The sequence below is a fragment of the Palaemon carinicauda genome, chromosome 26, assembly GCF_036898095.1.
Source record: "Palaemon carinicauda isolate YSFRI2023 chromosome 26, ASM3689809v2, whole genome shotgun sequence".
NCBI lineage: Eukaryota > Metazoa > Arthropoda > Malacostraca > Decapoda > Palaemonidae > Palaemon > Palaemon carinicauda.
In genome coordinates this window covers 62,921,916-62,948,335 of record NC_090750.1, presented here as the reverse complement: position 1 = coordinate 62,948,335, position 26,420 = coordinate 62,921,916, and the positions used below count along the sequence as shown (strand labels likewise).

The 26,420-nt window shown below is 41.4% G+C and overlaps 1 protein-coding gene across 4 annotated transcripts in view; it reads left to right on the top strand.

The window, feature by feature from the left end:
- The window catches only part of LOC137619541 (protein SERAC1-like), a 74,929-nt gene that overhangs the window by 21,917 nt on the left and 26,592 nt on the right, over nt 1–26,420 (top strand). For all 4 annotated transcript variants that reach the window (XR_011039927.1, XM_068349634.1, XM_068349633.1 and 1 more), the window contains 5 exons: nt 167–304; nt 2,754–2,920; nt 15,840–15,984; nt 18,545–18,683; nt 22,501–22,639. Coding sequence is in view for 3 of the 4 variants with exons in the window: in XM_068349634.1 (XP_068205735.1) it covers nt 167–304; nt 2,754–2,920; nt 15,840–15,984; nt 18,545–18,683; nt 22,501–22,639 (728 nt within the window). In the remaining variant the exon portion in view is untranslated. The remainder of the gene's footprint in view (nt 1–166; nt 305–2,753; nt 2,921–15,839; nt 15,985–18,544; nt 18,684–22,500; nt 22,640–26,420) is intronic.

Genomic DNA, 26,420 nt, shown 5'->3' with positions numbered 1-26,420 from the left:
TAATTTTGTGGTGTTAGTATTGTTGTGAAATCTAGATGTTTTTTTAATCTTGTACCTTACATGCATACATATACAGAACTGCAGTATTGTTATATAGCCTTTTCATATGAAAGTTGTTCTTGATTTATTCTCTGCAAATTCATTTTATACTTTTTCTTTATTACAGAATTTGTGGATAGCAACCTTTTGAGAATACTAAAGCAAGTAATAGAAGAAAAGGACATGATTACTACTCCAGTTGTCTTGAAGATCTTAGCCAATTTATCAGCAGTAAAGGATAATCATAAAGATTTTACTAAAACAGGTACTGTTATAAATACACTGTACTGTATATTGTTTTTTTAGAAAAGAATCAAGTTTTTCAAACAAACTTACTACACAGAATTAGTCAACACTCATGGTCTTCGCTAATCCTGATTCAAAAGAAAGTTGCTGGCTGAGAGTACTGTCCTGAGGTCCAGGTTAGCAAAGAATCTAACATTTATTGTAATGGATACAATTAACCGAGAAAAACTGTGGTTGAGAGACTGGAATTTTGATTAAAAGTACTGTACTGGCAAGTCCCACTTTATGATTGGGATAGGTTAATTGTAAACCAATCATTAGATAATTTATTGTCTGTTTACAGCATTATTAGATGTTTTGAATGCCAAACATTTCTAGACAATTGGAAATGACAAGGAAGCAATCATGAAAGAGCCTCCATCCTTCTACAGTGAGCTTATTTGCAATAAGTCCAGTGTATGGGTGATTACCCAGTTATATGAAATCATCTAGGCCAAGAAAAAATACACGAAAACAGAAATTAAGTGGGAAATCCAAATGAAAAATAGACAGAATTTAAAAAGTATTATTTGTCACTTGCCAAAAACCCCGACCCAATCAGGAGCACTTACATATCTGGAATATAAGTGTAGTACTGTATGCACACATAATTAATTAATCAAAATATGGGATCATTTGATGATAAGAAAATGCTCCTAATGAAATTGAAATGATAGAAAGGAAAAGGTACAGAGTAGGAAGAAATAATTGGGATTGTGCTCTCAGTGAACCTCTAACAATTAAGGACTTGTATATCATATACAGTAAGTGTTTTACTTTATACATACAGTATGTGTACAGTATTATTATTAAAAAAAGCGTAGAATGTGTTTCAAGATAAAAAAATCCTAAAATGAAATAGATAAAAAAAAACATAATCAAATTATTCAGCACTTTGAGGGGACAAAAAGAATCAAGCATATTAACCCTTTTACCCCCAAAGGACGTACTGGTACGTTTCACAAAAGCCATCCCTTTACCCCCATGGACGTACCGGTACGTCCTTGCAAAAAAATGCTATAAATTTTTTTTTTTCATATTTTTGATGATTTTATGAGAAAATTTAGGCATTTTCCAAGAGAATGAGACCAACCTGACCTCTCTATGACAAAAATTAAGGCTGTTAGAGCAATTTAAAATAAATATACTGCAAAATGTGCTGGGAAAAAAATAACCCCCTGGGGGTTAAGGGTTGGAAATTTCCAAATAGCCTGGGGGTAAAAGGGTTAAGTTATGGGGATGTGAGTGACCTATTTCTCGTAGAGAATTCAGGATTTGCTATTTTATTTTGTAAAGGTTTAGATTCTATTAATAGCACTTTTTTTATTTGAGGATACTGTAGTGTTGTGTAAATTGCATAAAAATCACAATTAAACCATTTCATAATTTCACCACCAAGTTACAACTGCGATACCTCTCCTCCTCCCTTCCATCCCCTCTTCCCTGTTTGACAGTAGGCTGTTCCTTTTACCTCCTCAAGTTTTTACCAATAACGAGTTTTATTGATTCCATTTTTTTCGTAGATTTTTGGTATTCGAAGAAAGTTTTCAACAACATGGTTTTTTTATGCTTAGAATATTTTATCACATTTTTTTTTTAAATGTGCGAAAAATTACAAAATTATACTACGTGCATCCGAAAACAAGTTCCAGTCATTGACTTTGGCAAGTGTTGTTATTAGATTTAGACTTACAACCACAATACTTTATAATCTCCTTATTCGTTAACATAATTTGTTGACAAAACATATATCTGATGGAGAAATTTTGGTTAGTAAATAAGTTTCGATTCACATTACTCAGTAATTATTTGAAAACAATGATGCTATTTGTACAAAATACTTCCAACCAATCAGCTTGTAGGAAACTTTTCCGAGCTTAAAGGGCACCCCTGCGAATGGGTGCAAGTCTGCCTCATTAAAAAAAATTGAGTGTAAAACCTGTATTCCCCCACCTCTCAAGCTTACATGAGCCATGTAACCAATTCTTTGCTCATCCGGTCAAGTACTCTATTCCTCACACCAGTGAGGTACTGGCTTGTTGAGTTTCTAAGCCTTGTGGCATGTACAATTAGCTTCCATTATTTCATAATATCTCTTGGGATTTTTAGTGTTTGATATTGAAGCAGTGAATGTTCATGGTCCTGTCTTATGATAATTGGAGGCCTGAAAGATACAGTACCTTGATAAGAGATTCCGAGTCTTCATCATCTTGGAGAGTTTTAAGGGCTTGAGAAATATTACTAAAACACTTTCCCTTAAACACAAAAAGGGTTTTTCTCTAGATGTGTTCAGTATGTGAATGGGGCGTCGTTATTTTTTATCAAGTGAGTAATGCTCTCAAACTATTGAATAAATATAGTAAATAATTTTGTTTCTGCTTTTTGTTGGTTTGATTTTTCTTTTAAAGAACCATTGAATGTACTTGCAGGGTTGGTAGATGTCCTTAATGTATTTTCTGAAAGCCCCCATCCTGAACTTTTCCTTCCTGCATGGCGGGGCCTACATAATCTTAAGCAATCAAATGAAGAAATGGTAGATGGACAGGAAGTCTACGTTGAAGGTGTCTATGTTTTCAACCCTCCGTACTTGGATAAGGTATGGTATTTAGCAATGGTTAGATTTTGATGTAAGTATTTTATTTTAGTCATAATGAATACAGTACTAGACTTCATAGCAAAAATGTATTAGGAGTAATAATGTCCAATCCTACTTTGCATTTAAGAAGCCATCGTTATGGGTTATATGGCTCCTGAGATTTATTTCAAGTTATTTTCCTCATGGATGTGAATACCGAAAGGCTAGGCAAATGGTCCCGTGGCTACAAAAATCTGGAAAAGAAAAATAGCAGTAGAAGAGTTCTTTAGTCTAGCAAGCTTGGGATCACCATCTTTGTAAGGAATGTATGTGGAAAGCCTAGATTTGCAATAAGTAAAAATGGAATACCATAGCCTTGCTATGCTCGGTGGCAGCTCAAGAGGAATGGCCTATAATTCTTCAGCTTAGGGGAAATGGGCAGAATATTAACTTAATATGACAAATTCGAAGATAATTTGTATTTTTCCTAACCATACAAACCTTAGCTATTTACATTGGGTTCGCCATTTCAGCTGTGCTATAAGGTAAACCCAATGTAAATAGCGTGGTTTGTATTTCGGTTATGGAACAACATAAAGAAACAGTAAGGTAATTGCTTTTTGTACCGCAAGTAATTTTAGAGAAAGGGTAGGGACATGTCATCTATCAGACAAAATGTCTCATTTAGTCCTCTTCAAAAGGGGAATCAAATAAGGTAATATTATTGTAAAAATTAGGAGATAGAGGACACTTATATACAGCTTTAGTGAGTGGAATCATAAAATGAATCAAAGATATCTTAGAGAAATTTACTGTATTGTACTATGTTTTTGAAATTAGATTTACGAGTTTGAGTCTTATGATTTTTCCTGAATAAAGTAGATTTGAAGCAGTTTTAGGACCAGATCTTGTAATGAGTATTTATAATGCAAAATTAGTATGTTAATACACAAATGCAAACTCTTGTCCTTTAATAGGAAGTATGCTTTCAGTGTAGCTGGAATTCAGCTGTTGAAATTTATAACAAGGTATCAGTAGTTCCTAGCAGGTGGTGGGTCCACCAGCACTCAAAGAGTAGCCACTTTTTTTTTTTTATTTGACGGAGAATGCAGATAGATTCCCGGTGCCATCAATTAGCTGTTTTAATCTTTCTTTTTTTAGATATTTGTTGGGGGTTCATTGTGTGCGAAGAATCTTTGACAGTATTCCTGTTGTTGTTTATTCCTTCACAAGTGGCAAAAATTGTCTGCTTCCACTTAGTTGATGGGAAGGGGCATTGCCCTTCTACTCAGCATCATCTTGTACCTGAAAAGGCACTAGAGATGTATCTCCTGGAGGTGCTGTTTCTTTCCTGAGTTCCTAGGATCTTTTCACTCATCAGTGTCATTACCGGTGCCCTGGAAGCCACACTAGAAAGAAAATTTCAACTTCCTCCTCCACTTCTGCCTCTGCCTCTCCTTTGTCTCTTCACACGCTGTTGAACACGATGGGGACTCTGCCCTTCTTTTCCCCTATATGGATGAAAAAGTCCTAAAGTCATATCGATAGGAGTTGCATTTGCATGACTCTTACTGGTTCCACTGCTTCAGGAGCCCCTTGATTCCTTTTACGAAGAACGAGGAAAAGTCAACCTGTGTGTGGGCTCACTTACTCGCTACTATGTGCACTCTTTAGTGCATTACTATGCACGAACCCCCACAACTGCTTCAGTGCTCTGCTCCTACAGGATTGGAGGCCTCGGCCCTTATGTTCATGCGCATATACAGTAGCACATTACTATGCGAGCTTGTGCTCCTACACGAACGCGCCCTCAACTTTTCTTGCACTCTCTAGCATACTACTATGTTCATGTGTCGGATATCTTTTCCGTATGCGCGTCATTTTTTGCTGGTCATAGTTAGGACAGAAATGGAGGGTGGGATTAATTAGTTCATTTATAGAGAAATTTAACATAAAGTAACTTTCTGGGCTCGAACCTGTGCCGCCCAGTGAATAAGCTCCATTTAAGCACTTATTCTTAGGTAATTTACTGCTAAATATACCAGAGAAAAAATGTAAAGGAGTGCTAGGTTAACTAGCTCGCTCACCTATTGGTGTCGGTATAAAATTGGGCGTATATTCCAGAGGTCCCGCACTATTTAGATTAATCCACGACAGAGAACCCCAATAGAGGAGAGCCGTTCAACCTCACTCGGTACTACTACAATGCATCCGCTCAGAACCCAACTCCTTTTAGCACAACGTTCAAAGTAACCCGCTTTTTTTCTGGTGCTCTCGCTTTTGGATATTTTCTAGTGAATTATGGCTTCTTCGTCGGTTTCCCAGGAGACACCGTCTAAGTTAAGTACCAAGCTGGATTTTACTGTGTTTTGAGCAACCTAGATCGTTTAATATTTATATTATAGGAGTTTATTCTCTTCGTTCATACCGATCTTGCTTGATTTCACTACAGTTGGTACTCCTGTTTTTGAGAGCTTTTAATTTTCACTTGCGGTGTTACTATGTGTATTATTTTTATTATCAAATATTATTTGTTATTGTGAATATTCATTATTTAGCGTTTAGAATCCTCGTGGTTCAAATTTTGGGCCGATATCATTTACGTATCGCTATGGCTGCCGACCGTGCTAAGGCGGCAATGTTATTTTAGCCATCAGGTGTGTCTTTTGTGATTTAATTATTTATGTTGCATGCCTTGCCCAAAAATTTTCAATGTGTTTATTCATATATTTAACGCTATTATTATTATTATAATGAATATTTGTGCCATTACTCCGTTTGATCTGTCTGATTGGGGATCGTCAGTTGGTAGCCCTGCTGCCTCGTATCACGTGATCCTCCCCCACGCTCCCCCTCTAGCTAGGTGGGAGGCTAGACTTCTCCCCCCTCCACTAAGGGACCGTTGCCTTCCCTCCTTTTAGAGGGGGTAGTTAAGTGTTTATGGACTTTGTCCTCCGGGTGGCCCGGCGGTTTAGTCTCTGTCTAGTCTGGTTGGCCACCGGTCTACAGAGTTGGATCCCGGTGTACCCTATTTTATATTCACTTTTCATTCTGGCTTATGTTATACGAAACCCTCCGGGTTCGATTGGCAGTTCTTAGTTACAGTTCCGCCCCCCTATTATTTTATAACATTTCCTATGATGATTATATATGACAGATCACTACCCCGGAGTCCCTAAAGGAATTGGTATTGAATATACCTTTATTTCCCGGCCCGGGGTCTACCCCACCCCGGGAAATCAGACACTATGTGTCTTAATTCCTTGTTTTTGCATCCTTTTTTATGCTCCCGGCTTGACCGGAATGGATGGCTATACTTTAGTTTCAAGTTAGACTTATGTTTAGGCCCGGGACCCCCGGTCCCGCCCCTATGTAAGAATATTATAGTTAAGCTCTAACCTTGCGTTAGACCTATGTTAGGCCCGGGTCCTCCGGACCCGCCCTAAAAAAAAAAAAAAAAAAAAAAAAAAAAAAAAAAAAAAAAAAAAAAAAAAAATTTATTTTATTTTTTACAGTCTAATCTTGTGTTAGACCTATTTTAGGCCCTACTTAAAAGAATAGTATAGTTAAACTCTATTCTTGTGTTAGACCTATGTTAGGCCACTTATAGAATAGTAGTTAGGCTCTAATCTTGTGTTAGACCTATGTTAGGCCCGGGTCCTCCAGACCCGCCCCTAATTAAGAGAATTACAGTTTCTCATATACTATTCTTTTTACAGATGGTGCATTGTCTGACGCCGGCCTGTGCAGCTGTTCTGCACCAGCCTTGTGGCCACTCCGTCTGCCGATCTCACGCCCCTTGTGGGGTTCAACTGGAAGACGTTGTGGTATGGCACCCGGATAACTGTGTGATTTGCTTCGACCTCATCACTACCCTTGGTTCTGACTCGGTGAGTCCCGTTGGCTATATTGCCTTCTTATTTTATTTACTATTAGTAAGATATCTATGGTCTTGAAGGACCATTGGGAGTTTCCCTTTTATAATTCCCACTATTATTTCAGGCATCCCCGGAGCAAAAGTCTGCGGCTCGGGCCACACTGAAGGTGTGGGTTGGTGGTTTTGCCCGGAATGTAAAGTCTAAACGGCCGTACGTCCTATCTGAGGACTACTGCACCATGGTTTACCCCAACGCCAAGTCTTCAGCTGCTGTGGCTAGGCATGTGGCAGCTCCCATCATTGCCCACATTGATGCCACTATAACGGGTCTCATCGACCCAGAGCAAGATCCATCGGACGCCCCCGGAGGTCTGGAGGACAATGTTGCCTCCATGAACCTGGACGTCGAACCAATGTTGCTAGACGAGCCGGATACAGGTAGGGTGGTAAGTGAGGCAGGTGTGTCCGGCGCTGAGATTCCTATCCTCAGCCCCGCTCTTTCTTCTTCTTCTGATCGCTCTTCCTTTCTTGGATTTTCTGGGGACCGTGATTCGTCTCAACGTTCATACCCGGTTCCCCCTAAGGATAAGTCTACTTCAAGGACCTTACCCAAAGCTCGCAAGCCTCACAAGACTTCTCATGGCTCTAAACCTGGTACAAACCCGTCTTCAAAGACCTCTGGTTCCTCCTCTAAGTCTCACGACCCGGGAGTTCCTTCCGCCCCTCCTGCTGCTAGCCCGGGCCTTTCCGAATCAGCTATGCTTCGCATCGTGTCGGAGATGCAGGAAAAGTTGGTTTCGGAGATGCAGTCGAGGATGGACACGATGTTCTCTAACTTCGGTCAGAGAATTGGGGCTTTAGAGCAAGGAGCTCCGGAGAGAGTCCAAAGCTCTCTCATACCGGATGCCTCTAAGCTCCCGCCGTTTGCCAAGAACAACCCCTGGCGGATGGCTCTTCATTCCCCGTTCTCAGACGGAATGTTGACTCTGGAGGGCCTTGGCACTCGCCCTCTAGAGGACTTTGAATTCTTTCCTCCGGGTCTGGCATTTCCATTTCATGGTTATGCCAGACTTACCGAGGAAGCTTTAGTCCGATTAGACAAGGTCCCCAAAGAGACGGTCATCTTCCCGAAGGAGCAAGCCCAATCTGTTTGGGCCAGATTTTTGAATGACATCGGCTGCACTAACACCATGCTGACGCCTCATAAAAGCTCCTTTACGATGTTCTTAATGGACAAGAACACCTTGACTCCATGCGTCAATAAGGTGGCAGAGCTTGCCTTTCAATATGCTCTGGAGGAGAAGCCCTTGCCTCCCATCCGAGAGGTGGATCCAATCTCCCTCCTTCTTCCCTCAGGTATTGAGTGTTGGGACAACGTCCATACCACCTTTACCTCCGGCAAGCTTGCAGCAGACTGTGCCTCAGTCTTGTTTAGTGAGAAGCTTCCCCGTCTCCCGGAATCTCTCATTAAACAGGAATATGATTCCCGCCTACGTGTGGGCCGTACTCTAAACCTGGCCACATCCACGGAGTCGATAGCCTTGACTTACGATACGGAGAGTATTTTTAAGTCTCTCAACAAGGCTACGCTACAGTCGTTATATTATGACTTATATGACTTTGCTACTGCTAAACGCAGATGTCGCAAGCATGTTCTAGCTGAGGCGACGATTAGGCATGAACCTAATAAACTCATCCGGTCCTCCTGTTGGGGTTCAAATCTCTTCCCCGAGGATCTCGTAGAGGAAGTCTTGGCGGAGGCCACTAGGGTTAATCAGAGCCTTAAAGCCCGTTGGGGTTTGACCCCTAAACGCAAGTATGACCCCGCAAATTATCAAGCCCGGGGTAGGAAGAAGCTTAGACCATATACCTCCACCCAGTTCAGGCAACAACAGAGTGCTTCATCCAACTTCCGGCTGCCTCTTCCTCCATCTTCTGTTGCCCCTGCACAGCCTTCCACCTCTCGGGCTCCTTCGGATGACTATGTCACCGTTCTGCTACCTAAGAGCCAGCTTTCTGGTGCCTCCGCCACTTCCCCTGCCTTTAACCAGTCCTACGAGGCTCATAGCTCTTCCCAGAGTTATGGTAGAGGTAGAGGCTACCACCGTGGCTCTAACCAGAACAAAGGCAGGGGAAGAGCCTTTCGCAGAGGAAAGAACTTCCGAGGCGGACGTGGAGGCAACTCCTCAAACCAATACTGAGGTGCAGCAGGTAGGGGGGAGGCTCTATGCCTTCCGCAACAAATGGAGGTTCAGTCCCTGGGCGTTCAGTATCATCTCCAAGGGACTAGGGTGGAGTTGGATTCAAGGACCTCCTCCTCCGAACAAATTTCGTCAACATTCCACTCCGGACCTGGTCGAATTTGTCCAGGAACTTTTACAAAAGAATGCCATACAAGAAACGAAACATCTGAAGTTTCAAGGTCGGCTGTTCAGTGTTCCGAAGAAGGATTCAGACAAGAGAAGAGTGATTCTAGATCTATCCCTTCTCAACTTGTCCATTCAATGCGACAAGTTTCGAATGCTTACCGTCTCGCAGGTGCGGACCTTACTTCCCCGTGGGGCCGTCACCACCTCTATCGATCTTACAGACGCCTACTATCACGTCCCGATAGCGAGACACTTCCGTCCGTACCTAGGCTTTCGCTTAGGGGACAAAAGTTACTCCTTCAAGGTGATGCCTTTCGGGCTCAACATTGCCCCAAGGATCTTCACAAAGCTAGCAGAAGTCGCTGTTCAGGAACTCAGGAATCAAGGGATTCAAGTAGTAGCCTATCTGGACGACTGGCTTATTTGGTCAGACACCTCCCAAAATTGCCTAAAAGCCACTCACAAAGTCATCCATTATCTTCAATCTCTAGGCTTCCAGATCAACTTCAAGAAGTCCCGTCTTCTTCCAAAATCGAAGTTCCAATGGCTCGGCCTGCAATGGGATCTCATATCTCATACTCTGTGTCTTCCCAGACCCAAGAGGTTAGAGATTGCAAGAAACACCAAACGCTTTCTCAAAGACAAAGTAAGTTCCAGACGGCTTCAAGAGAAGATTCTGGGTTCCCTTCAGTTTGCCTCAGTGACGGATCTTCTTCTGAAGGCAAAATTGAAAGATATCAATCGTGTCTGGCGTTCGAGGGCGAACCGGAAGCTCCGGGACAGGAAAGTCCGCCTTCCTCCCATTCTACGGGAAAGACTTCTTCCTTGGACAAGAGCAAACAGTCTGTCAAAGTCAGTTCCCCTTCGATTTCCGCCCCCGGAATTAATCATTCACACAGACGCATCCCTATCAGGTTGGGGCGGCTATTCTCAGCTCAAGAAAGTTCAAGGTCTTTGGACTCCCTTGTTCCGCCATTTTCACATCAATGTGCTAGAGGCCATGGCAGTTCTTCTAACCCTGAAACGTCTCGCTCTTCCCAAGAAACAACACCTTCGTCTGGTCCTCGACAGCGAAGTGGTGGTCCGCTGCCTCAACAGAGGCGGGTCAAAGTCAGGGCCTCTGAACCATGTTCTAATAGCCATATTCTCCCTAGCAGCCTCGAACCGTTGGCATCTTTCAGCTGTCCACCTGGCGGGAGTCCGGAATGTAGTGGCAGACGCCCTGTCCCGGACCTCCCCTCTAGAATCGGAATGGTCACTCGATCTAAAGTCATTTCGGTGGATTCTCTCTCAGGTTCCCGGTCTCCAAGTGGACCTCTTCGCCACGGAATCCAACCACAAATTGAGAGTATATGTGGCTCCCAATCTAGACCCTCAGGCTTACGCCACAGACGCCATGTCACAGAATTGGGACAACTGGGAAAAGATTTATCTCTTTCCCCCGGTGAATCTTTTGCTGAAAGTTCTAGACAAACTGAGATCCTTCAAGGGACGAGTAGCCTTGGTCGCACCCAACTGGCCCAAGAGCAACTGGTATCCTCTCCTGCGGGAGTTGAGACTATACCCTCACCCGATACCCAATCCGGTTCTGTCTCAGATAGTACAAACACGCGTTGTGTACGCTTTCTCAAACATTCAGAGCGCCCTAACTTTATGGACTTTATGAAGTTTGCGGCTATGCATGGTGCCAATATTGATCCTCAAAACACCTTGTTCCTAGAATCAGATAAACGGGATTCCACCATCCGTCAGTATGACTCTGCAGTTAAAAAGTTGGCAAAATTTTTAATAGACTCAGACGTGAACTGTATGAACTTGAACCTTACAGTCACTTTCTTTAGATCTTTATTAGAATCAGGTCTGGCAGCCAATACTATCACCACTATTAAATCGGCTCTGAAAAAGATCTTCCTAGTGGGTTTTAACATAGACTTAACCGACTCTTTGTTAGCTTCAATTCCGAAAGCTTGTGCCAGACTGAAACCGGTTACTCGTCCTACCCCGGTGACCTGGTTCCTTAATGACGTACTCAAATTGGCTTCTGATACCATTAACAGTTCTTGTGATTACATGCCCCTTCTCAGGAAAACACTTTTCCTAGTGAGCTTGGCTTCCGGGGCAAGAATTTCTGAATTGGCAGCCTTGTCGAGAGACCCGGGTCATATTGACTTTCTGCCTTCAGGAGAGGTCCTTCTTTCTCCTAACAAATTCTTTTTGGCTAAGAATGAAGACCCTCAAAACAGATGGACCTCCTGGAAAATTGTTCCCCTCACGCAAGATCCGTCGCTGTGCCCTGTCACTACTCTTAGGTCTTATCTATCCCGGACCTCCTCTAACTCCTCGGGGCCTCTATTCGTTAGAGAACAAGGCGGTACCATTACTATTAAAGGGATCAGGCAACAAATTTTGTACTTTATTAAACAAGCTAACCCTGACTCTTTTCCTCTTGCACATGATATCAGGGCGGTTGCCACCTCGGTGAACTTCTTTCACCACATGAATTTTACAGACCTTTCCAGGTATACAGGGTGGAAATCACCGTCAGTGTTCAAGAAACACTACCTTAAACATTTGGAAGCCCTAAAATTTTCTACAGTAGCCGCAGGGAGCGTAGTTACTCCCGAGTAACTCACAGGTTAATGCCTTGACTCTTTATCTCTCCCTCTTACCTGCCTCATTTATACCCTATTGTATTCGTTGGTCTCGCACCTGAATACTGTTATTATATTTGTAAATTTTTATGCTTCTGAGTATCTGTATATATTATCACTCACGGCATTATTATACCTACCTTATTGGATTTATGTTCATATTTAAGATACCCTTATAATTGTTTTTTGGTACTCATCTCTGATTAAAGCATCCTGTATTTCTCTTACGCTTATGTTTTTTCCTTTATTTTGCAAGTTTGGTGACATTTTTCTCTTGTATAGATTCACTGGGCGGCACAGGTTCGAGCCCAGAAAAGGGATTTTGACGTAGGAAAAATCTATTTCTGGGCGAGGGACCTGTGCCGCCCAGTGAACCCTCCCAGCTCCTCTCCCTTGGAGTCCCCAAACTTTGGGTGCTAAGGAGTTGGGTTCTGAGCGGATGCATTGTAGTAGTACCGAGTGAGGTTGAACGGCTCTCCTCTATTGGGGTTCTCTGTCGTGGATTAATCTAAATAGTGCGGGACCTCTGGAATATACGCCCAATTTTATACCGACACCAATAGGTGAGCGAGCTAGTTAACCTAGCACTCCTTTACATTTTTTCTCTGGTATATTTAGCAGTAAATTACCTAAGAATAAGTGCTTAAATGGAGCTTATTCACTGGGCGGCACAGGTCCCTCGCCCAGAAATAGATTTTTCCTACGTCAAAATCCCTTTTTTGAGCAGGAAACTAGTAGGAAATATTTACATCTAAAAAGGTACTATACATGATTACAGTCCATGGTGGCAGATTGTAAATGCTTGAATATATTTTATTTACAGGAACAAAATCATTTGAAACATATGAATTGAAAGCTTACAATATTCCTTACTAGATGTTACTTTCTGTTTTAAAGATAAAGGGCCATTGTTCCTGAAATGAAAAGAAACAGTTTTGGTATCATCTTGTGTTTCTTATAAGTACGCTTTTATGCTGTCCATGCAAGGTTGTATTCTGGTGAACAGAATCTCTGTGAGATGCTGTACTGTAGTATGCATTGATGTCCTGAGTATGCGGGTGACAGGGATGTCGATGGGAATCTTTTCTGACAAATGCATATTTTGTATGTTTTAATTCTGTGAAGATGTAGGATTTCTTAGCCAAGCTTTATTTTTTTTTTTCTCAAAGAATTTCTTTTATTACTTTACGGATGTCAGAGGGGATGGTGGGTTCATTTGGATCCTGAAATATGCCTGCGGGTATTGCTGATGATTGTTCGTAGAGTACCTACACCTGCTAAGCTTTGAGGGCTGCGTTTGGTGCTGTTTTCAGTCTTAACCCTTTTAACCCCCAAAAGGACGTACTGGTACGTTTCACAAAAGCCATCCCTTTACCCCCATGGACGTACCGGTACGTCCTTGCAAAAAAAATGCTATAAAATTTTTTTTTTTTATATTTTTGATAATTTTTCGAGAATATACAGGCATTTTCCAAGAGAATGAGACCAACCTGACCTCTCTATGACAAAAATTAAGGCTGTTAGAGCAATTTAAAAAAATTATACTGCAAAATGTGCTGGGAAAAAAATAACCCCTTGGGGGTTAAGGGTTGGAAATTTCCAAAGAGCCTGGGGGTAAAAGGCTTAGTAGGATTTGTGGTAAGCTCTTTTTCCTTCCATCTGTTTTGACATTTGGCGGTGAGCGCTGATATAGGGGAACGATGGAAACACATGAGAGTGCCATTGGCTTCTGGGTTGGCACACTGTTGTATGGTTTAATTTTGTCCCTAGACTTGCTATGAGGACACCCCATAGGGCTAATGTGAAATTAGTCCCCCCCTATCGCTGGTTATGTATTGTGGAATTCTGTATTTGCTCGCCCAATTGATTAGAGGTTTTGCGCAGCTATCCACCATCTACTGTTTGACAGGTGTAGCCTTGGGTCGTCTGGTATCATGGTAGGAGTCCCACAATGTCGATGTGAATATGAGCGAGACAGGGATCTGTCGTCTTGAATTGTCCTATCCCGTATTCTGTGTGCTGAGTGTTTGTATGTCAGTGTAGGAACAAATGAAAAATTTTGAAATTAATTTGTATTTTTACTTGCCATACAAACCTGAATCCTTTAATATAACTTCCCTCCTCAAACCACCTCTTTAAGTCCTTGGCGTAAGTATTAAAAGTGAGTGATGAGCTAAGTGGAAGGAGCTGAGCTTCTCACCCTGCACCCTCTTCAGTGGGATAACTGATCATTATCCATTTCAATGACTGATTCCAGCTCACGATGAAACAATCTCCCTAAATAAAAGATTCAGGCTTGTAAGGCTAGGAATAATGCAAATTACTTTCGAAATTTGTTATGTTCTCATGCATGCCCACTCTTCTCCCCACTAACTAATAATGTCAAGAGAATAGGATATTAGATGTGACTTTCAGATTGAATTAGGTTGCCATTAGCCAGCAAATGTCTTCTTGGTGTGCAAGAGGTGTGTCCCCTCTTGAAGGGAAGAATATGGATAATTTTAGTTTGTTCCAACACGGAGTACTTACCTCGAACTACAGTACTTTCTTAGGAGTATCTGGGATCTCCTCCCAACCAACCAGAATTTTGTATAGTTTACCCTACTCCCCTTTTCTATGCGGGGTAACCTCTGGCGGAGTGATACGCGCCATGAGGCGACCCGGGGTCAGAGAGCATGCTTGCTCAGGTCTCGATCTCCAGTAAGTTTTCTGGTCGCGTCGCGATAGCATCCCGACGCGTTCTCCTTACCCAGTGCGACCCTTTGTGTCCCCGACCCCTTTGTGTCTCGCGCGGTCCCCACGTGGTCCCATTGTGTTCATTCCATAACCTTTCCTACCGTTTCCCTCTGTGTTCCTGTGTCTCACGGTGCCTTACTAGTGCGTTATGGAGCATCCCTGTCGTTGTCCCAGGCCTATAGCAGTCAGCTTCTATAGACAAAGCAATATGAACATCAATTGAGCATAAAAATGACAAAATTTATTATTGAATTTCAATGTTTTTACGGTTAAGATTGAAGTTTGTGGTTTGAAATTACCTAGCTTTGTGACTCAAATTTAGTTGATATGTTACTTCCTTTGTGCTTCATTCCTGTTTTTAGAACACTTTGTCAAGGTTTAACCCCTTTACCCCCCAAGGACGTACTGGTACGTTTCACAAAACTCACCCCTTTACCCCCATGGACGTACCGGTACGTCCTTGCAAAAAAATGCTATAAAAATTATTTTTTCATATTTTTTATAATTTTTTGAAAAAATTCAGGCATTTTCCAAGAGAATGAGACCAACCTGACCTCTCTATGACAAAAATTAAGGCTGTTAGAGCAATTTAAAAAAAATATACTGCAAAATGTGCTGGGAAAAAAATAACCCCCTGGGGGTTAAGGGTTGGAAATTTCCAAATAGGCTGGGGGTTAAAGGTTTAATGGATAATTTGTGTAATCAGGTTAGGTTTAGGCTACAGTATAATTGAGTTTTGCAATAACCATCCTTATAGTAAGTATGTCAGATTTGCTCGTTGAAGCTTTTATGCTTATTTATTGTACCAAATAAAGACTGACACCAAAGTGAGATTTTATATTCATTAATTTTTTTGTAAATTCTTTTTGGGAATTTTGGTAACAATATCATATATTACTTTATTGAATTTCCTTTCACTATTCTCATTATTTTAACCCTTTTACCCCCAAGCTCTTTGGAAATTTCCAACCCTTAACTCCCAAGGGGTTATTTTTTTCCCAGCACATTTTCCAGTATATTTTTTTTAAATTGATCTAACAGCCTTAATTTTTGTCATAGAGAGGTCAGGTTGGTCTCATTCTCTTGGAAAATGCCTGAATTTTTAAAAAAATTATCAAAAATATGAAAAAAAAAAATTTGTATAGCATTTTTTTGCAAGGACGTACCGGTACGTCCATGGGGGTAAAGGGATGGGTTTTGTGAAACGTACCAGTACGTCCTTTGGGGGTAAAAGGGTTAATGAATACTTTATCATCAGAGGAATACAGTACTGTATGCATAAACACCTATTATTCACCTTTTTCCAGAATGAGAATCCTTTGTTAGATATCGTTCTTGTACATGGCATAAAGGGTTCTGCATCTTGGACTTGGCGTGAACATGACCAAGGAAAATCCAAACGACTAATATCGCAAGAGCAGCGTCGGAATATGTTAAATGGAAACCCGGAAGGTATTTCACAAAAAATCTTCTATCTTCCAATTGCATGCGCTGATATATGAAGAGGTATAAAAGAATTGTTTTATAAATTTCTTGTATCTAATAATAATGTGTGCTGTACTGTAATCAATATGGGTCTGTTTTATAAGGAGAAATTAATTATAATTTCATATATACATATGTTTAAAACAATCCTGATATCCATGACAAATACATTTTAAAAGACTATTACTGTAGTGTTTTCAACTCATTAAAAAACTAGTGGTATATTTACCGGTAGTTAAAAAAAAATATCAGAAAAAGAAGTATAATGTAAAGAGTGGGAAATTTGTGTACATTGATTATGGAATTTCTAACAGGAGAGAAACTAGTTTTGTTAGTAAGTGGTGTGTTCCAAGGATTAGTAATATATAAACCTGTGCGGACAATGCAAAATTAATGAAAGTGCTGAAATATGAATGCAGAAATTTCAGGAAAGGCAATAGGATTAACAAGACTGTAGGCAGTTCAGTAGTTGGGAAGACAAAAAGAAATTGTTCTTACGTGGCATACAAACCTTTGTCCTTTAATTAAGGAGGTTGATTCAGCACGAGCTATAGTCGGTTGTTAAACTTGGATAAGAAGCAGTTGTCCACCCAGAGCACGTTCACTTTTTTTGTTTGGCCACTGCCGTATACGATAGCTCCTGTCAAAACTTTTTATTTTCTTTCACTTTTCAGGATGTGAACAGTCGTTGTTAAAGATACAATGAAAGCAAGAAATTCGTGTTTGTTAGGGTAAGAGTGGATGCTGCCTCCGTGCAGCTTGTATGGGGCATGACTGCTTGCAAGGATCTCCGAGTGCTGAGTGTAGGTTGTGGCCTTTGTGCATTGGCGCCCATATGTCCTGAAGGGGAAGAAGCAAGCAAAGCTTTCATCGAGGTCGGTCTTGGCAACGCCCATGAAGACTCCTGAGAAATCTTTCGCTATTCGTGTCTCCTCAGGGGATGTGACTGCTGTTGCTGGCCTTGTGCATATGCCCCTTTTTCGATCCCTGGGGGAGTATGCTACAGGGACTTGGAGCCCTCTGATCTACATCAGCGAGCTTTTCAAGTTTTGCTATAGCATGGAAAACCCAGAGTGTTCTCGCCATCTCGTTGGAGGCCCGAAGCTCTTCACCCATGACTATGCATTTCCAGGCTGTTGATGACGAGTTTGACCCAAGGAAGTCTTTGGCTTCTGTAGATCTTTCATGTAGACCCTCCTTGACTTTGTCGAGGGAGATGGTAGCTAAGGCTATATCTGCCCTGGTACCCCCTGTTCAAGTGTCTCAAGGTCCCCAGTAGTGCCAGTGATGAAGGACATGGTGGTTCCATTAGTGTCAAGGACCCCGGTGTTTCTGCCCATTAGCCTAAGCCTTAGAAGGCGGGAAAGTGTAGTAAGGTGCTTCCAGCCCAAAAGGTAAGGTGCTCCCAGCCTGGCAGGTAAGGTGCTTCCAGCCCGGCAGGTAAGGTGCCAGGGTTGGAACCATGGCCCCAGTAGGAAGCTAAAATGGCAAAAAGGCCTAGGTAAGAGTTGCCCCACTGTTCCTTGGGTTACCCCGATTCCTGACCCTATCCCAGTGACTCTCACCTCTCCCCCTGTGTCTATCATCCCAACCGTTGTGCCAGTGGGGCCGTGGCTTGTTCCTCCTCCCTTAGTGTCAGTGTGTGTGCCTCTGGTCCCTCTTGTGGGGTCATGGGGCCTTGTGAGTGTGTCTCCCCCTTCACCTGTAATAGTGAGCCCCAGTGTTGTGGCTCCTGTTGGAGCAGCCTGTGTGGTATATCTCCCATGTGGAGCGTTGTCGTCAATGATCGCTCATACCTCAACCGCTCTGCTTGCAGAGCCAGGAGTGAAAGCCAGGAAGAGGAATAAGCATGCACACTGTTTTTCCTCATTCTCCTCCTTTGAATTGGGTTCTGACTCTTCTTCTAAGAGGAAGAATAGGAAGAGGTCGAAGAAGTCCTAGAAGGCCAGCCATAGTCGTGGAGAAAGGGGTCCCTGTGACGCTACCTCTCTTTCGAGGCAGGGCCTCCTGGGGCTGGGACCTGGTTGTCCCGGCTACCTTGGTTGCCAGCCCCGTACACTTTCTGTTCTCAATAGATCAAGCGTTGATCACGTCTAGGATAGAAAATGAACCTTCCAGTTTGGGTAACAGGGGACTTCCAACCCACCAAGTAGTGAGTCTCCCTAATTAAAGAATGAGGGTTTTTATGTAACGTAGAAGCAAATGACATAATTTTTAAAGTAATTTGTATATTTCCTTGCCATGCAAACCTGAGTCCTTTAATCCAGCTTCCCTCCTTAACCACCCCTCACCAGTTGTATAACTACTTGTTATCTAAGTTTAACGACTGATTTCAGCTTGCGCCGAAGTAATCTCCCTAATTAAAGGACCCAGATTTGTATAGCTAGGAAAAATACAAATTACTTTTCAAAAATTTCATATTTAAAGAAAAATTAATCTTTATATTTTGTATTGGTATCTATTTATTGAGAAAAATACTCTTTTTCTATATTTTTAGAAAAATATTTAGGGAAAATCTTATTTTCAGATGTGGATGCTTTGTATACCTGTTGTTGGCCTATTGATTGGTTAATGCCATCACTCTCCATACCTGTAAGAATTCTTGCTGTCGACTTTGATGCAGAGTGGCAAGTATCAGGAAGCAAGTATCCTGTAGAAGCACGTGGGTAAGTCAGGATAGTAGGCATTACATTAGATTATATTAGAATTCAGTTAATATATGTTTGAAATTAATGAAAGAGTTTTGACAAAGGAAAAACTTATTTTTTGGGAGGTGCTATGAGGTCTCTAAGGACTTTCCTGTGAAAGGCTAGAACATGGAATCCCATGCGACATAGATACCAAAGAAATATTGTCTCCCCTGCGATAAAGCTAGTGTAGCAATGTGCAAGGCATGGAATTATTGTGTATAGGGAAGACTTTGCAAGTCCAGGCTCATTTGAAATGCAAAAGCACCACAGTAGCTGAAAAGGGTCTGCTGTGAGTGATGTCATGCATAGCATCCCAGAAAGTAACTATCATTCAAGTCCTCACCACCATGCCTATATCACAAAAAACTCTCAACCATCATTCACAGTTGAAAGTATGTAAACAATGATCCACTCTCCTAATCGAGGGTAGGGAGGAGGGAGGGGTTTAGAGAACACAGCAATTCCCCAAGAATAAGTTTTTCCTTCATCAAAACTTCTTTTTTTAGGGTTAAAGTGCTGTGTGGTCTCCAAGAGGTAAGTACCAGAGTATTAATACTGTAAGTAGACTCGTGCCCATTCCAGGACAACTGTCTGCTACCAGTACAACCTAAAACTCATGTGGATGTTTCCAAGAGTAAGAAGAAACACTTATAAGTCTGATTCTTACCTCACAAGGATGACTGAAGAAAACTGGCTGCATGAAGGGCCTGGTTATTTGGTCCTTCCCTCTGGAATACCCTTGCAGGGGTTCCAAATGCTCCAAGTACCATGCATGAATGATTTATTACTTGGATTTTCTTCAGACATTGTTTAATCAACACCCTATGCCCAGAACAACCTGTAAAACTCTAGGTATCCTGAAATTGTCTACAGTATTCGCAAAGAACGTAGATGTAGGGAGTTTTTCTCCCATTGTGTGTTTTACTGATGGAGACAGGATCAGGTTTTTTAAAAAGGGAGTTCATCAAGATATGGATATCCTCTGTTGAAAGGGCTTATTGATCTGGGTGTTTTTAAAAAGACTTCCTTCTGAAGACATGGATCTTTGTAAATATGATTTTACGGTCAAACCCAGACAGAGGTTGGTATCTAACGACTCAAGAGCCGAGATATAAAGTAGATCCTGTCTCTGAAGAGGCTGTTCATTTTAGCTAGAAAAATGAGCCTCTGAGTCAGGATTAGAAGAATACCTGGGATGTTGTAATGAATTTCCAGTCCCTTTGAAAGGCCGGCAGTTGCTGGCTCTTGCTTCTGAGGCTAAAGCTATTAAAAATGTAGCTTTTGTAAGGGTTCTTAAGAGAAATGGTAAAGTTATCCTACCCAACCAAAAATTCAAGATCCCTATCCAGAGACCAAGAAACTACAGGAATTGGTAGAGATAGTCTATGCAAAGCAAAAAACTAGGTGATCTTATGAAACATGTCCGAGTTGAAATCCATGTTGGAGGTACGCTTGAGAGATTCTGTTAAAACAGATTTATATGACACTATAGCTGATGCATGGAGCTTCCTTTCCTCAAAAAGGTGGACCATAAATGAAGCCAAGAAATCCAGGGCTATCTGACAGGGGTACTGACTTCGCAGAAATGCAGTTCATGTCTTCCACACAGATTAGTATTGTCTCAGTGACAAAAGCATGAATAATGCTTGAGGGTTTGTTGTGACGTAGGTACGCTTGCAAGGACATGGATGATGGTTCCTCTTGCAGCTCATCAAAAGAATTAAACTGTGTTTTGAGAAATCTTCCTTGAAAATACGGGAAAGAAAATCCAAACATGAAGGTTTTGGGTCTGAAAAGAGGAAGCAAATGTAGTCCACCTTTCTACTTTCTGATAGAACTGTGCAGACTGAAGCGATTATATTCTTGGTCTCAGACACTGAAGCAGTTGATACCATGGGCTGTTGAGCCAATGTGGTGCAGTTAGCAGTAGGTAGTAGGTTGGTCAGGCCACCAGCTGCCCGTTGAGATACTACCACTAGAGAGTTAATGGATCTTTTGACTGGCCAGACAGTAATGTATTGGATCCCTCTCTCTGGTAAACGGCTTATTTTTTCTTTGCCTACCCATACACAGAATAGTCTGGCCTATTCTTTACATACTCTTGTCTTTCCTCATACACCTGACAACAATGAGATACTAAACACTTCTTCACCCAAGGGGTTAATTACTGTACTGTAATTGTTCAGTGTACTTTCCTCTTGGTAAGGGTAGAAGAGACTCTTTAGCTATGGTAAGCAGCTCTTCTGGGAGAAGGACACTCCAAAATTAAACCATTGTTTTCTAGTCTTGGGTAGTGCCTTAGCCTCTGTACCATGGTCTTCCACTGTCTTGGGTTAGAGTTCTCTTGCTTGAGGGTACGTTCGGCACACTTTTCTATCTTATTATTTCTTTTTTCTTCCTCTTGTTTTTTTTAAATGGTGTGTTTGACGGGCTTAATAGAAGGACCATGGATGCCTGGTGGTTTATCAAGAGGTCGTCTTTTCCTTTTCTGATTCTTTTTCTTCTCAAAACCATCCTTACTGTCCTCCCTTCGGTTGAAGTGGCTATCCTGGAGTGTATTTAGCCTTGCATGGTGTATCGGCTTCTCCATGTTGACCAGTTTTTCCGACTTTTACTATAGTCTATGGGTTTCATCAATCACTTTATATATAATTCTGTACATATTGTTTTTGTTATAATTCTTGTTAATCTAGTTTCAGTGAGTGGAGTGATATTAGGATCCATACAACCAACTCTATCTTATGCCTCACAATCTAGTCATCAAAGAGAGTGGCTGGGATTGTGGGAAGGTAAGGGTTTCACAGAAGGGGCAAAGGTAGATAAAGAATTTGAGGCTGTATGAGAGGATCTCAAAGCTGTAACATACTTTGCACCATCAGAACCCTTACTGAAGGGTATACTAGAACCCTTAGACCCAGCATAAGAAGTCAGGTTTAGGTTTGTATTACAGAGGACTGGTTAGTTCAGATTTATGCTGCATTTTATTGAAGACTCACTGGCTTACTGAGATTTCATAAAGAATCTAAAAAAAGTTAAGAACTTTGTAGCTTATCAGTATCAAAACTAGATTCATTAAGTGCTGTATTGGAGTTTGGTGCTAGCGTGTCATTATGGTCATCATGTGGCAATAATAAACTAGCCTACTTTTCTTTGGACTGAAAGCAAGTTTTGTTTAGCTCCTTTTACTTGTAATTGGTTCAGAAACCATAGACCCATACTTTTCTATAAGGGGAACAATGAAGCCTTTGCACTCCTCACAACGGTTATTTAGGTCACAATACTAATACTGTCCCCGACACGAGACACAAAGCGAATGTGGATCATGATCACTCGGAAACTATTCCCTTAAACAATCTACACTGTAGTTACTAATAAATCAGAAGAAGAGTTACTAATAAATCAGAAGACATCTCTAAATGCACTGAAAACCTAAATCTAAACAATCTGGAACTCATGGCTGTCGTTAAGCTGAAGATGACACGGGGACTGAAAGACAAAGACTGTGTGGTTTGCACAAGCCATCAGTTAGGCTATTGCTATTAACTGCTAGATTGTCTCATAGCTTTACTAGATGCATAAGTCTATTCAAAGAAAAGAAAACAGGAATGATTTTAGTTTTAGGGGTAAATATCTATAAACCAAACTATCAGAGAGAAGCAATATGAACATTAGGGAGGTCCATAGAAATAAACCTGATTTTTAAGTGGAAATGTGTTGTGTATCATGAAGATTGGAATGATTTTAATAACTTTCATGTTTACTATTAAAGACTTTTCTTTTTTTTTCATCTCAGCAAAACTGTATCACAGCATGCAGAACATATTGCAGAATCTTTAAAAGCTGCAAGAGTAGGAGATCGTCCAATTGTTTGGATTACTCACTCGATGGGAGGCCTTATTGTCAAGCAGATGATCGTTAATCATTTCAAGCAGGTATGTACCATGTGGGATTTCAGTCCTGTTGCGATTCATTTTATTGGTTGTCATTTGATGTAATTTGTCCTGGGCAGAAAATATTTAGCTCTTAACCCTTTTACCCCCAAAGGACGTACTGGTACGTTTCACAAAACTCATCCCTTTACCCCCATGGACGTACCGGTACGTCCTTGCAAAAAAATGCTATAAAATTTTATTTTTCATACTTTTGATAATATTTTGAAAAAATTCAGGCATTTTCCAAGATAATGAGACCAACCTGACCTCTCTATGACAAAAATTAAGGCTGTTAGAGCAATTTGAAAAATGTATACTGCAAAATGTGCTTGAATAAAAAATAACCCTTGGGGGTTAAGTGTTGGAAATTTCCAAATAGCCTGGGGGTAAAAGGGTTAAAAGATGTATTTTTCTCAGAATAGTACCATATATGTTTTTTTACTTAATTGTATGCATTTTATTGACTTGTTATTCAACATACATCCTGGAAGTTGTGATGAGAGTAGGATTAGATGCTACATCCAATTAGATATGTGTGAGGGTGATATTCTCATGGGTTTTTTGTAACAGCATCTTCTATTACTGTTGTTATTGGATTACAAGAGTTAGTAATATTGTATTACAATTTTCAATCTTCAGCTTTGCTATAGTGAAATAGATCGTTACAGTAAAATTTTTATTTCATTGCAATCTTGTCAATCACATTTATACAGATATGTATAATATAAGTAGGCAAAACCTTTCACCCTTTAAAATAGGGAATGTCTTCATCAGAGCTTTAACACCCATCAAAATCATGAATGAGATAGTTAATAACAGGTGGTGAGGCAGGCTTATAGCCCCACTCATTCTTTTGTCTTCGGCTGCAGTGAGTATGGTCCTAGTGTTGCGTTCATCCAGGGCTGGTTAATCTTTTTCTCATACTGTTTAGTTTGAATGTTTGATTTTGGCTTTGTGTTAGATTATGAATGAAGGATGGACACTGCATCGGCATAGGGCTAAACTGAGGATAGATGCGCTCACTCTGTGCCTTGATGGCATGGTTGTTCGCAATCATCTCAAATGCCAAGTGTAGATCTTGGCTTCCAGTCAAAAGCGGGCATATTCTTTGAAGAGCAGGAAGGCTAATTCTTCTCCGGCATCATTCTTGACAATACCCACAACAATGGCGGAGAGACTAGCATTTTGTTCTCCTTATCACATTTTTCATTCACTTAAGCTTCTGGTATACACCCCTTGCTTGGTCCCAGGGATTATGTTTCAGGAGCAGGGAGAACATCTACATCAGGAAGTTTTTTCAGTGATGGTGGAGTGTGAGGTGATTGCTGCACTCCATGTGCTGGAACCTCTACCATGGAGACTGTCGACGAGTAATCTAAGGAATGCTTGGCCTACCTTAGGTTTTACATGTAGGTCTTTAATATCATTTTGAAGGTGCTTGTAGGTAAGACCACTTTACCCCTGGCCTCCCCAGTGCCAGTACTCCAGTGGTGACATGAGGGATATGCAATCCCAGTGTCATCAGTGTGGCCTAAGCCAAGAAAGCAGCTAAGAAGGCTACAAATACTGTAAAGCTTCCACTCCTGTAGAAGTGCCAAAGTACCTTTCCTGGACCCCAAGCCTCCCATCTTACAAAACGATAGCTTTCGAAGTATTCTCTAATATCACTGAAAGCCCTAACTTTGTTGCAGTGGTGGAAGGGATGTTAGAGTATATTGTGCTTGAAGACTTTCAAGACAGATCTATAGGCATTTACAGTCAACTCTTCCTGGTGAAAACGTCAACCAAGGGCAAGAGACCGATCATTAACCTCTCTCTCTGGAACCAGATTGTTCAGCAATCAGGTTCAAGATGGAATGATTTTAACTGTACTGAATTCCAACAGAGGAAGAGACTTGTTGCTGTCAGTGGATCTGAAGAATGCATACTTCTAAGTGCTCATTCATGAGCCCCTTCAGAACTACCCCTGCTTTTTCCTCAATGGAGCTGCATATTCAGTATCCTGTGTTCAGACTGTGCAATGCTCTCTAGGTGTTTACTCAAGTATTCACACTTATTGCAGCTTGGATCTGTCTCGTACGTTATGTCGTTTGGTGTATCCTGACGATTGATTGATCCTGGCATCTATAGAGAGACAGTTGCTACAGGATCGAGATAACCTTCTCGCCTTTGGTTGTGATCTTGGGATTGGGATAAATTAGGAGAAGTCAAATTTCACACCCAAGCAGATGTTGAAGTATCTGGGTATACTGATGGGCACAACAGCGGTGAGAGTCTTTTCATTAGACAATCACATCAGAAGTACTGTGGCTTGACCATTTTATCAAAATGGTATTTCAAGCTTGACATTGGCAAGTCTTCTCGACCACCTTTTCTCGTTAGAAAACTTCGTTCCTTGAGAGTCACTGGCATTTCCACCAGAGGTTCCCTCAGTTGGACAGGAGGTACAGGCCAATACAGTATTCCTGGTGGCTGGACATAGGAAGCTTCCAAACATTTGGCTGTTATCAGATACATCAAGGAATGGGTGGCGCTTTCATGTTTGAGGAAGTACTGTACTCGGTAGTGTTGAGGAATAACAACACCGCCATAATAGCTTATATCATTAAGCAAGGAGGCATGTTTTCTCTAAATCTTTGTAAGTTAACAAAGCAAATGCATATCTGGATGGCATATCATGTTGTAGAGTTGTCAGCCAGATACATGTGGGGAAGCCTGATGCCTTTCCCCAATTCAGTTGCTGGCTGAACAACCAAGTGTTGATTACGTCAGGTCTCACATAAAGCTGGTTGTTCTCAGATGACCCCAAACTGAGTGGTAACCCAATCTGTTAGCACCTTTGGAGCAGATTGGTAATTTATTTGACGATCTTCTCTAAGAAGTGCCTCTCAGTCAAGACTGTGGAACTCTACTGCTCAATCTTGAGCCTTGTCTTCCAACTGAAGAACATAAACCTCTCCCCTCATCGGAGTTGTTTATGCTTGTGAAGAACCTCAAGCATTCTTACCCTCCTCAAGACCTACTGGTTGTGACCCAGGTTTTCAAGTCTTATGCGTGTCCTGTATGAGCCTTTAAGGTCATCGGTCTCGGTTCTAAATATCAAGACACTCTTTTACTAGCAAAAGCTTTGGTGAAGAGAGATGGTGAATTGCACAGACACTTGTTTTTCCAAGCAGGTTGGAAGAAGGTCTCTTAGTTTTGTGCCAAAATTCATAATTAAACCGAGGACTTGTTCACACACGACCCAGTTTTGAGACCTTCTCCCTCCCCTTGCTTGATGAAGTGCCAGGTGATAATTAAGAGGAGATACTTTTGTGTGTCGTGAGGGCTCTTCAGGGCTATCTGAAGAGGACTCAACATCTCAGGCTTGAGTGTCAGCAGTACTGGCATAATCATGCAATAGGTGCCAATGGTAGTCTCTTTCTGGCTTTTTGGGACAGTCAAGACCATATACTTTGACCTTTGAGGAGTTCGAGGTACCATCTCATGCTAGAGCTCATGAAATCACGGGTATTGATCCCATTTTAGAATCCGAAGAATCTTTCGGGGTGGGGGGGGACAGGTGATGAAGAAATTTAGAGGCACCACACAACCTTCACAGCCTTTTGTTCAAAGGATCATACCCACAAGTTCTTCAATAGTTTTGTTCTTGGCCCTGTGGTAATTGTTTTGATAGTTTTCTAACCACCCCATATCCAATACGGGACAGGAAGTTATCTTGTCAAAGGTAACGTGTTTGATGTAAGCCTGGAGGAAAGGAAGAATGACTGGTTCTTCTGCA